Raw genomic sequence first — 13,010 nt, 5'->3', positions numbered from 1 at the left:
ACACGTAGGTATTTACCCAACTGAACTAAAAACTTAAGTCCGCACAAAAACGTGTGCGTAAATGTTTATGAATGGTTATAGCAGCTTTATTCATAATCACCAAAAACTGGACACAACCAAGATGCCCTTCAGTCGTTGAATAGGTAAATAATCTGTGGTACATCCAGAGAATGGAATACGATTCAGTGCAAAAAAGAAATGAGCTATCAATCCATGAAAAGACATAGGAGAACCTTAAGGGCATAGCACCAAGCGGACGAAGCCAATCTGAAAAGGCTGCCTACCGTACGAGTTCAACTATGTGAACATTCTGCAAAGGGCAAATGATGGAGACGGTGAAAAGAGCAGCAGTCGCACTAAGAGAAAATAGGTTTGGGGTGAGGAATGGGAGAGTGGCTGAGTACTGAGGAGTACTTTGATGGTGACAGAACTGTTCTGTATGGTACCTGGGTGGGGGACACATGACTAGATGCATTTAAAAAACCCATACAGCTGTATATCACAAAGAATGAACTTTAATGTATGCAAGCAAAAGAACGAAACAAAACGAAACGCGAACTAGGTGGGTGAGGGATCCCAGGACGGACTGTGACAAACGAATCTAACTGCATTAGAAATGTATGACAGAACTGCACTGAATGGACACGGAGGGATAAAGGAGCTGACCCAAGGAACTTCGAAAACCTTTGACAACTGTAAGGTAAAGACGAAAGAAGCTAAACATAAACACTGCACTCTAGTTGGTGAGGCTGTTCCTCGTAGGGGTATGGGCTAACAATTCTGACAGTGTTATGCATGTATACCAGAATTGAGCGAGCAAGCAAATGGCTGACGGATGCGAGGTTTCTCACTGTCCAGGAGGGAAGTTACAGATGAGAAAGGAAGACTAAAATAAGCCTTTTGGCAATGGATTAGTTAGAGACATAAGTATGAACTCATGTTTAGGTTAATATAGATGCTGATGGATACAGAAATAACTATAGATATATGTGTATGCATGGTTTAGTATACACAGCCATATACTTCCTGTTTCCTACTTCTGCTCACTTAAAGGGTATAAAAGTAGTGACATCCCACTAAGAAATGAACACACGCAACACCCTGATCTTGGTTTCTAATACTGTTCTCTTCCATGGGCAAGACAATGACATACTGAATTGGACACCCAAGGAAACAGCCCGCAGGCAACACTGTTTAGGAAGATGACATGAATGAGACTCCGAAAGTGGGAGAGTGCCAGGAAGAGCTCAGGAGGAAAGAACGTGGAGAAGCAGGTGGTCATCAAGGTCAAACGTTGAAGAGGTCACGTGGGACAGAAGGCTGTGATCATCAAGAAGTCACTGGGGACCAAAGAGTAACTGGGGGAATGGGAGTAGAGGCTTGCATACACTAGGGTGTAGACCACAGAGGGGATGAAGAGTTGAAAGTTATTGGCCTCAAGTTTCTCAGTCAGTGAAAGTGCAAGGGAACGGAGGTGGCTGACAGGACTGTGGCAGATGGGACTGTCAACTACAGACAAAACACAGGGTTTCTACAGGGCCGGTAGAAGTGTTTTATTGAGGAAAAAAATATATATAACCGATAACATTATTTCAGAAATGCACTCCAAAACTATAGTTGAGTCTATGTGCCTAACACCCAAAGCTGGAAAGTAAATTAACTAGGATTGTGTTTATGCTGAAGACCATCATTTATTTAAATGTGATGTTTTATCTTCACTCCTGGCATTAGCATGTGTGCACAGAGGACAGTGTCTGAGAATTTCATTGTGTGCTTATCATAACCATGTTTCAGCTTCACACTTGTATTTTTTGCCGGAACTCCTTTATCTTCTTTTACTGACACCTATAACAACAGAGGGTATAACTTAAGCTAACAATTGATTATTCTTTACAAGAGAAGTTCAAATATGAACCTAATTAAAGAATTTCCTAACACTTCTTCCTTGCTCAAACACGTCCTTTTAATAAGGAACCTCCCCAACATGTCACTCAGACTTTCATTCGTGCGTGTGCTCACACACGCTCCTACTGCCCTCCTCTCACCATTCAGAAATACCATTTGTCACCCAGGAGTAATTGGCTAATTTCCTGGGTTTGCCCTTTAAATGTTCCATGTTCTCCTGACACTGTGAGTTTCATTTAGAGGCTTTTAGAGCTTTTTACTCAAGATGACACTGTCTGGAAAGGTGTTCTGAAGGACAGATTTGACTACAGTATCCTTTAATCAGATAGAACACTGCTCCCATGTGAAAGGCACACAGTTCCTGCAAGAAAGGAGCAAACGCTAGTACCACAGCCAGGATCGTAGTGAGTGTAGCAGGGTTACAACCACATACACTCATAACTTGTCACTCTCATAACCACAATAAGTCAAAACCCCAACTTACCATCACAACAGGTTATTACCACAAAATGCTACAACCACAACTTACAATCATAACAGGTTACCATCACCATAGTTACAATCATAACTTACCATCATAATCACAAGTGACAACCACAAGAACATACAATCATAATAGGTTACAACCATATGTAACAACCACAAATTACAGCCAGAACTTACTTTGCCACATCAAGTCTGGCTAACATTCTCTCCATACTAGGATCACATCTTGACATATACAGTATTAAGATAACAGGTTGAAATCTTTGGTGGTTTTGGGAGAACTAAAAATATCTGGCCTTGGGAGAGGGCATGACTGTGGAGGGTTAGCATGATGGAGTTTCCCTGTGGTGATGGGGTAGTTCTGCATTCTGCATCCAGATTGTGGTCATGGTTACTCAAATCCATACATGTAATGAAATTTCATAGACCCACACATGCACGCGTCCACACACACACACGAGTGCATGCAAAATCTGATGAAATCTGAATAAGGTCTGTGTGTGACCTAATAACAGTACTGTGCCAGTGTCGGCCCCCTGGTTTTGACAATGTGCTATGCTTATGTAAGGTAGTTATCATCAGGGGAAGCTGGGTGAAAGGTACACAGGAATTCTCCTGAACAATTGTTACAACCTCTTGTGAGTTTTAAACTATTTCAAAATATATTTTAAAAGATGTCTGACTTGCTATGGGTCTCTTAAAAAAATGCTTGTCACAATGAGTTTTGCTCCTGCCATCCCCAGGGTGACAGGATCCCCAGATTAAGGGGGCTGTTCCCAATGAGTCCCCTGACCCTCAACTGCTGTAACTGATACTGCCTCAACGAACGCGTCTGCTAGCGTGGAGACGTCAGCCTAGGCAGCAGCTCGGCTTAAGGACTATCAGAGGCAATGTGTGCCTTTTCCAAACTGCCTATAACCCTCCCGCCTTGAGCTGCACAGCCCACACCATTCCAAGGGAACCCCAATTTGCAAGCAGGATGTCTGGGAACTCGCTCTGATTTCCCAGAGGCTGAGTAAGAATGGTTTAATTAACCTGGTTGCTGTGTGTTCACATTTTTGACGAGAATAAGGTGTTTAGACAAATCAACTCTCCTACCTTTGCCCTTATCCGGTTTGTATCCACCACCCCACGCAATGTCTTCAAGATCCTTGTCTGAAAAACCTGCAGAAAACAAAATATATATTTCAATGCCAAAAAAGCTTTTAGCGACAAGAAACTTGTGTTAGTTAATGTCCAATATCCCCAGAAAATGATTGCCACTTAAGAATGTCCTTGGTGAAGGCGGCAGGCAAAATTCTAAAAGGGCCCCCAGGATTCTCTCATCACTCTGAGTGTGAGTGGGACCACGAAAAGGACGGCTAGCACGCTTGTGATTAGGTTATATTACATGCCAAAGGTGAAGGGATTTTGCAGATGTAATTAAGGTACCAAATCAGTTGGACTTTGCATTAATCAAAAAGGAAATCATCCTGGGTGAGCCTGACTTAATCAGGTGAGCCCTTTAAAGCAGGGGTGAAGCCTTCCTGAGCTCAGACACTAGAAGCAACAGAGTTAGTCTTCCTCTGCCCTGTCCCCCTGCTCAGCCTCTCTCCCCCTGGCGCTCTCCTGCTGCTCTTGAAGAAGCCAGCGGCCCTTAGTCCTACAACTGCAAGGAGCTGTCCTCTGCCGACAAGCACCTGAGCTCGGCAGACAGCCCAAGCTCAGACGAGACCGTGGAGCTGGTGGGCACCGTGACCGCAGCTGTAGAGGCCTGAAGAGAAACGCAGATTAGCTGGTCCTGAACCCTCACCAAAGGAACCTGGGAGACCGGAAATGGGTATTGTCTCCACTCACTAGGTTTGTGCTAATCAGTTACGCAGCAAGAGAAAACTAATAAAAGGAAACAGAAACGTTAATTACAGCTCAACCATCGAGTACACATCTTTCAATATTCTGTGTGGTGGAATGAGAAGTATGCTTACAGAACTTCTGTTGCACTCCAAAGCGCTACAGTTGACTCAGAAAAGCGCCTGTGTGACTGCTTCAGTCCTGAGTGGTATTAGCTGCTTTGTGTCATGGAAGACCACTTTTACTAGCAAGATGAATGATGGTCAAACTATGACTATGGTGGCTTGAACATTTGGCTGATGTTTTCTTGAAAATGAATGAGACGAGGCTTTCACTTCAAGGAAAACTATTGGCAGTATTTGTTGCCGATGATAAGATTTCAAACAAAAATTAGAATTCTGAAAAATCTATATCCACCACTATCTATGAGCTTAACAGCTTGCCAATACTTAAAGACTTTTTCTAATGAGATGGGTGGTGATATTAACAAATGTGAATTTGGGGCATTGCATAATGATACGTGGCATTATCTGGAAGTTCAGAAGACCTCAGGACATCAATATTTTCCAAATGACCAATGCACAATGTGTAAAACCACAAATAGGTAAATGTTCATTAAAAGTACAAGAGAGTCCCGGGGGATTTAATGGAATCAAGTATAAAAAGTGCGTTGATAAGGTTTCACATTTCACATTGAACTTAACCTGTAAGAAACAACCCCTGGTCAAGTTTGGGTATCTTATAAAAGAAGAATGTCTACAATGATGTGAAGACTACATTAAAATTTTCCTCCCTTTTTCAACCACATATTTATGAGGCTCGATTTCCTTCACAAACTTCACCCATAACAACATGCCACAACAAGTGAATCCAGAAGCAGATGTGAGTCTAGCTATTCTGCTAAGACAGACATTATAGGAATTTGAAAAAATGTAGAATGATGTTACTTTTCTCACTAAATTTTGTCTTGCCGAACATGGTTATTTCTCATAAAAATATGCTATTTGTGTTAATGTGAATGGGTTGTTGTTCATTTTAAATGTTAAAACTTTTCCAGTTGTAAGTTCAAAGATGATAAATATTGGTAGATATGACCCACATAAACTAAAGCCCTTGAGATCCTCAATAATTTGGGGAGTCCTGAGACCAAAAAGTTTGAGAACCACTGTCTTAGGGTTCACCTATGCCTTGAAGCACCCCCAGCTCTGCCAGGACAGGAGTGGCCCTGTGGGCTGTTGTAGTTAACGAGCTACAATCTAACCAGGAAGCTACAGGACTTGCCAGTGCTTTCAAACAGCTATGACTTACCTCCTCCTCCCGCACTTGGTTTCCTGCGGCCATCATTGGGATCATTTCGATCATCCAAAGCATCAGCCAAGTCAAAATCAGCTCCTTCAGGGGGCCCAAAACATAAAACAGAAAATCACTTGGTTAAACTAGGTAGTTGGCTTGGACCCTACCCCAAAGGGAGCTCCACTGGGTCCTTCCTTACTGCCCTCCTCAGAGCGGCCATGTTACCTGCAGGCTTTGCCGGAGCTTTGGTTGTTGCTGGCCTCTTGGTTGTGGTAGTGACATGGTCCCATCTCTCTAAAACAGGAAGGGGGGACGGCAAGGGCAGCACGTTTAGTAACAAACTATAGCAGCCACTTCATGGCTCAGGCAAGTCACATCACGAGCAGAGGACCCTTGTCTTGGTCCTTCAGGCCCCTCTAAGGCCTCTGAGAATCACTTAGAGAAGGATGACAAAGAGATGTAGCAGGTTTTAAAAATGAGATGCATTCTGCTCACTTTTCTTCAGAGGATGAGTGGTGAGGTGGATGTGGGCCCCCAAGTGACCCAGTGACTAATGGAGCTGGGGCTTGAGCCCAGATCTGCTAGAGATGACATGGTCCAGGGAGTTTTGGAGCTTGAACACGACCCTTGAGAGCTCCAAGCCTTGGTTTCCACTATAAACCTGGCACCATAACTATAAGTAATATTGCTCAGGGATGGACCTAGCTTATGTTCCCAGTCGAGTATGGGAGTGTCTTATAAACTGAAAGCAGTTAGAACACCAAGAAATATTTAAATGTAGTTACTCCTGTAAATATTAAGTCTATGGGCTCAACCATATTCCTTTAAAATTATGGACTTTTTTCACATTATTTACATGGCATGCCATGCGTGAGTTTTCCAATAGTTTCTTTTCTTAAACATCAAGACTATGCTGTAAATTTTCCTACTGTTGGAAGTAGCACAGGGAAAGGAAATTTAAATAATTGGAAAGGCAGAGATTAAACCGGTTTAGCTTTATATACAGCAATCACTCAATAATTACTGGCTACTCAGAAAAAGAGACAGGAAAAATAAACATTGGTTGAAAGTCAAAGGATGGATAAAGGTATACTATGAAAAGTGCAACCATAAGAAAGTTGGAGTAGTGATACCACTATCAGATAAAACAGACTTGAAGACAAAAATTGTTAGAAGAGTCAAACAGTGACCTTTTATAAAGGTGAAAGGATAAACCCAGCAGGAAGATATAAAAGTTTGAACATATATGCACCTAACAACGGAGTCTCAAAATACATGAAGCAAAAAAATGGGAAAACTGAAGGAAAGAATAGACCAATTTGATGATAACAGTTAGTGATTTCAATACCATCTTTTAAATCATAGAACAGTTAGAAAATCAAAAAGAAAATATAAGACTTGAGCTACACTACAAACCACCTAGACCCACCAGACACCTATAGAACACACCACTCCATAACAGAAAACACATTCTACTGAAGTGCACATGGAACATTCTCTAGGATAGACCATATGCTAGGCTACAACACAAATCTCAATATATTTAGAAAGACTGAAATCATACAAATTGTGTACTCCAACCAGAATGGAATGGAAAGAGAAATCATTAACAGAAGGGCCTTTGGAAAACTCACAATTATACGGAAATTAAACAACACACTCCTAATAACCAATGAGTCAATGAGGAAATCACAAGGGAAATTATAAAATATTTTGAGATGAATGAAAATGAAAACACAACATACAAAAACTTATGTGTTGCTGTGAAGCAGTGCCCAGGGACAAATTTCTAGCTGTAAACATCTACATTAAAAAAAAATCAAAGAAGAAGAGAGCATCATGGCAGAGTGAGCTCTCGCCTTGAACTCTCCCCTCTAAGATACAACCAAAAGGACATTCATACACCAACAGAGGACACTCACACAACACAAAAGACGTCTGAGAGACCCATGCAGCCATATATCTGAAAGTGGTGATGCCAGATCCCGTGGAGGAAGCAGAAGGTGGTTAGGGGGACTGTTCTCTTCCGAACGGCAGCAACCCCGAGACTATGAGCATCTCTGAGAGGAAAGAGGGGAGGGGTGGCCCTCCATGGGAACACCGTCGCTCCCTGAGTTCCCTCACAGGCTGTGGGAAAGCCCCATACATAGAGGAGACTGAACTACTTCGGGGGTGTGTTCTTCAAGTTAGCACCCCAGGAGAGCAGTTAGTAAGGGTCCAGGGACAATGCCCTGGGATTAAAGAGAGAAAAAAAGAGCCCCTCCCCTTGCCTGGCACTCTAGCTCTGCAATCAGCCAGAGTGCTGTACAGAGAGAAAAGGAGTCAGTGGCTGAGGGAGGGATGCAGGTGAAAGAAAGTGCCCCTCCCCTCGCCTGGCACTCCAGCTCTGCAATTGGCCAGAATGCTGCACAGAAAGAAAAGGAGTCAGCAGCTGGAGCTGGGGAGCTGCACATCATGGTGGGCTCAGAATACACAGCCCCTGACCCATGACCAGTGCTTGCAGGTAGAAGCTGCGACCAAATACTATCTCTATGTGGAAGCACAAATCCACACCATAAAGCAGTATGAAAAAATACATTAAAACTCCAGATGAGAAGGAAAATGACAAGTACTCAGAAATCAACCCTGAAGGCACAGAAATTGATAAACTAAATGAGAGAGAATTGAAAATAACTACCACAAAAAAACGAGTTACAGGAAAAAACAGATAGTTCAATGAAATCAGGAACTTCTACATAAAAGAGATTGAAATTATAGCGAAAAACCAATCAGAAATGTCTGATGTGAAAAACACAATGGATGAGATAAAGAAAAATATGGGGTTTTCTTTATCTAAACAATAGAGCTGATATTATGAAGGACCAAATTACCAATTTAGAGAACAGAAATATAGAAATGCTTCAGATGGAGGAGGAGAGAGAACTGAGACTAAAAAAAATGAAGAAATTCTCCAAGAAATATCTGACTCAATTAGGAAATGCAACATAAGGATTATAGGTATTCCAGAGGGAGAAAAGAAGGAGAATGGAGCAGAAAGCTTGTTCAAAGAAATAATAATGAAGAACTTCCCAAACCTGGGGAAGGAGCTGGAAATACAAGTGAAAGAAGCCAAGAGATCTCCTAACCATATCAATGTAAAAAGATCTCCCCAAGGCATACAGTAGTAAAGCTGGCAAAACTCAATGACAAAGAAAAAATACTAAATGCAGCAATGCAGAAGAAAATATCTTACAACGGAACCGCTATCAGGCTTTCAGTGGTTTTCTCCACAGAAACCTTGCAGGCCAAGACAGAGTAGAATGATACATTCTAAATTCTGAAAGACAAAAATTTTAAGCCAAGAATACTCTATCCAATGAAAATATCCTCCAGATATTACAGAGAAATAAAAACTTCTCCAGTTAGCAAAACTTAAGGGAGTCCATTGCCACAAGACACCCCCCCCCCCCGCCGAAGAAATCCTCAAGAAGGTCCTCATATCTGAAAAGAAAAATAGGAAAGGGGCCACAAAGCCCTAAGCAAGGAGATGAATACGTAGGCAATAATCAGAAAACTGCAGCCCTCTATCAGAACAGGTTAGTAAACACTTAACTATAACAGTAAAGATAAAGGGAAGGAAAACAACAAATATAATCTCATCATTTTAACCACAAACTCACAGGTCAAGATGGAATAAGATAAGACAATAACAACTTAGAAGGCGAAGAGCAGAGGGATGGAATCAGCTTAGTCTAAGGAAATAAGAGGCTATCATGAAAAGGACTATCACATTTATGAGATTCCTTATACAAACCTAATGGTAATCACTAAACAAATAAGTAGAACAGAGACATTAATGATAAACAAGGAGAAAACTAAGAAAACTATCAGGGAAAACTACCTATCTGAACTGGTAGTGTGAAATACATGGGACGAGAAACAAAGGAAATGCAGAAGAACTGGAAAATATGGATAAAATGGCAGCATTAAGCCCTCATTTATCAATCACTCTAAATGTAAATGGATTGAATTATCCAATAAAAAGACACAGAGTGGTGGGATGGATTAAAAAACAAGAGCCAACCATATGCTGCTTCCAGGAAACACATCCCAGCTCCAAAGACACAAACAGGCTGAGTTAAGGGATGGAAGACGATATTCCAAGATAATGGCAAACAAAAGAAAGTAGGTGCTGCCATACTTATATTAGACAAAGTAGACTTCAAGATAAAATAGGTAAAGAGAAAGAAAGAGGGCCAGTACATAATGATAAAAGGGACACTTCACCAAGAAGACATAACACTTATCAACATATATGCACCCAACACAGGAGCACCAAAGTACATAAAGCAACTATTAACTGACCTAAAAGGAGATACTAACAACAACATGATAATAGTAGGGGACCTCAACACCTCACTTACACCGATGGATAGATCATCCAGACAAGTCAACAAAGAAATCGTGGAGTTAAACAAAAAACTAGACCAGAAGGACTTTATAGATATATATTTAGTACACTCCATACAAAAAGAGCAGAACATGCACTCTTCTCAAGTGTGCATGGAACATTCTCAAGGATAGACCAAACATTGGGAAAGACAAAAAGCCTCAATAAATTTAAGAAGATTGAAATCACACCTAGTATTCTTTCCCAAACATAATGCTATGAAACTAGAAATCAACTACAAGAAAAAAGCTAGGAAAGCGACAAAGACGTGGAGACCAAACAACATGCTACTGAACAACCAATGGATCACTCAAGAAATTAAAGAAGAAATAAAAAAATATCTGGAGGCAAACAAAAATAAAAACACACCATACCAACTCATATGGGATGAAGCAAAAGGGGTCTTAAGATGGAAATTTATAGAAATACAGGCCCACATTAACAAACAGGGAAAATCTTAAAGAAGCAATCTTAAACTACACCCAGCAGAATTAGACAAAGAATAACAAAGCCCAAACTCAGAAGGAGGGAAATAATAAAAATTAGTGCAAAAATGAATGAAACAAGGTTAGCAACATGGCAGAGTGAGCTGTTCCCTTTGTCTCTCCCCCTTCTGAACCACAACTAAATGGACATTCACTGACCAATGGAGGAAGCCCACACAGCACAACAGGATGCCTGAGAGACACACACAACTATACACCTGAGGGTGGATGGACTGGTTCCCTGGGAAGAGGCAGAGATAGAGGTAACAGGTGGAATCCGCGTCCAAAGACTACCACAAATGCCCTGACAAAACGTTAGCTTGTCAAGCACCATGAGAAACAGAAGCAACAATTCAGATCAGAAGGAAAATGACAATTCTCCAGAAACCAACCCTGAGGACACAGAAATTTACAACCTAAATGATAGAGAATTCAAAATAGCCATCATAAGGAAACTCAATGACTTACAAGAAAACACAGACAGACAATTCAAGGAGCTCAGCAATAAAATGATTCTCTTTACCAAAGAGATTGAAAGTATAAAAAAAAAATCAAGCAGAAATTCTGGATATGACAAACACAATTAATGAAATAAAAAATAATCTAGGATCATTAAGAAATAGAAATGATCTTATGGAGGGAAGAATTATTCTTCTTGAGAATAAAGATGTAGAAATTCTACACGTGGAAGAGAAGACAGAACTAAGATTTTTTTTAAAAAATGAAGGAATTATTCAAGAAATATCAGACTCAATTAGGAAAAGCAACATGAGGATTATCGGTATTCAAGAGGGAGAAGACTGGGAGAAAGGAGCAGAGAGCTTATTCAAAGAAATAATTGCTAAGAACTTCCCAAACCTGGGGATGGTTTCAGATTTACGGATAAATGGAACTAATCAAATGCCCAACTTCATCAATGCTAGAAGACCTTCTCCAAGGCATGTAATAGTAAAAATGGCAAAAGTTTGTGATAAAAAAAAATATTAGCAGCAGCAAGGTAGAAGAAATAATCTACAAAGGAAATCCTATCAGGCTTTCAGCATATTTCTCAGCAGAAACCCTACAGGCTAGGAGAGAATGGAATGATATATTGAAAATACTGCAAGACAAAAACTTTCAGCAAGAATAATCTATCCAGTGGAGCTTTCCTTCAGATACAATGGAGAAATAAAAGCTTTCCCAGATAAACAAAAGCTGAGGGAGTTCATCGCCACTAGACCTCCACTATAAGAAATAATTAAAGATGCCCTCATAGCAGAAACAAAAAGGCAAAGGTCTACAAAGCTGTGAGCAAGGAGACAGACAGACAGACATGATCAGAAACCTGCAGCTCTCTACCAGAAGAGAAAGGCAAAGACTCAGTCACAACTTAAAAGAGGAGGGGAAAGAAAGCATCAAAAGTAATGGTAAACACTTCAACTTAGCCACAAAGTCACAAAGTTAAAAACAGAACAATTTGTAATAGCGATTACTCAGAAGGTGAAAGGAAAGGGAAGTAGTCTGCTTAGGTTAATGGAGATAAGAGACTATGACGAAATGGACTATCTCATCTCCAATATCTTTCATACCACCCTCATGGTAACCACTAAACAAAAAGTCAGAGCAAAGCCACAAATCACAAAAAGAGAGAAAACTGAGAAATCCCCCTCAGAAAACCAGCAAAATGAAATGGCAGTCAGAAATACAAGGTAAGAGAAACAATGGAAACATACAACAACCAGAAAACAAGAGAGAAAATGGCAGCATTAAGCCCTCATCTATCAATAATCACTCTAAATGTAAATGGCCTGAATTCTCCAATCAAAAGGCAAAGAGTAGCTGGATGTATTAAAAAAATAAGACCCAACAACATGCTGCCTACAGGAAGTGCATCTCAGCTCCAAAGACAAACATAGATTTAGAATGAAGGGATGGAAGACAATACTCCAAGCTAATTAATGGCCAACAAAAGAAAGCAGGTGTTGCCATACTTTTATCAGAAAAAGCAGACTTCAAGTTAAAAAAGACAATGAGAGACAAAGAGGGGCAGTGTTTAATGATAAAAGGGACATTCCACCAAGAGGACATAACACTTAATATATATGCACCTAACACAGGGGCACAAAAGTACATAAAGCAAATATTAACAGACCTAAAGGGAGAAATTAACAGCCACACAATAATAGTAGGGGACCTCAACACCCCACTCACATCAATGGACAGATCATCCAGACAAAAAACAAGGAAATAGTAGATTTAAATGAAACATTTGATCAGATGGACTTAGACATATATAGACAACATTCCATCCAAAAACAGCAGAATATACATTCTTCTCAAGTGCACATGGATCATTCTCAAAGATAGACATTATGGTGGGAAACAAGGCAAGCCTGAATAAATTTAAGACGATTGAAATCACATCAAGCATCTTTTCTGATCACAATGCTATGAAGCTAGAAATCAATCAAGGAAAAAAACTTGGAAAGTCAGAAATATGTGGAGACTGAGCAACATGCTATTGAACAACCATTGGATCATTGAAGAAATAAAAGGGGAAATTAAAAAATAACTGGAGACCAACAAAAATGAAAATACAACAT

General features: G+C 40.4%; 1 protein-coding gene across 1 annotated transcript in view; it reads right to left on the bottom strand.

Moving 5' to 3' along the window:
- CD99L2 (CD99 molecule like 2) overlaps positions 1–13,010 on the bottom strand; it is a 114,676-nt gene that overhangs the window by 25,835 nt on the left and 75,831 nt on the right. The window contains exons 3-5 of the mRNA XM_046673897.1: positions 5,740–5,808; positions 5,530–5,613; positions 3,490–3,555 (exon numbers count right to left, since the gene is read on the bottom strand). Coding sequence (XP_046529853.1) covers positions 3,490–3,555; positions 5,530–5,613; positions 5,740–5,808 — 219 coding nt within the window. The remainder of the gene's footprint in view (positions 1–3,489; positions 3,556–5,529; positions 5,614–5,739; positions 5,809–13,010) is intronic.

The sequence above is a fragment of the Equus quagga genome, chromosome 10 (assembly GCF_021613505.1).
Source record: "Equus quagga isolate Etosha38 chromosome 10, UCLA_HA_Equagga_1.0, whole genome shotgun sequence".
Lineage (NCBI taxonomy): Eukaryota > Metazoa > Chordata > Mammalia > Perissodactyla > Equidae > Equus > Equus quagga.
Note: the sequence above shows the minus strand (reverse complement) of the source record. Positions and strands in the feature narration are given on the sequence as shown.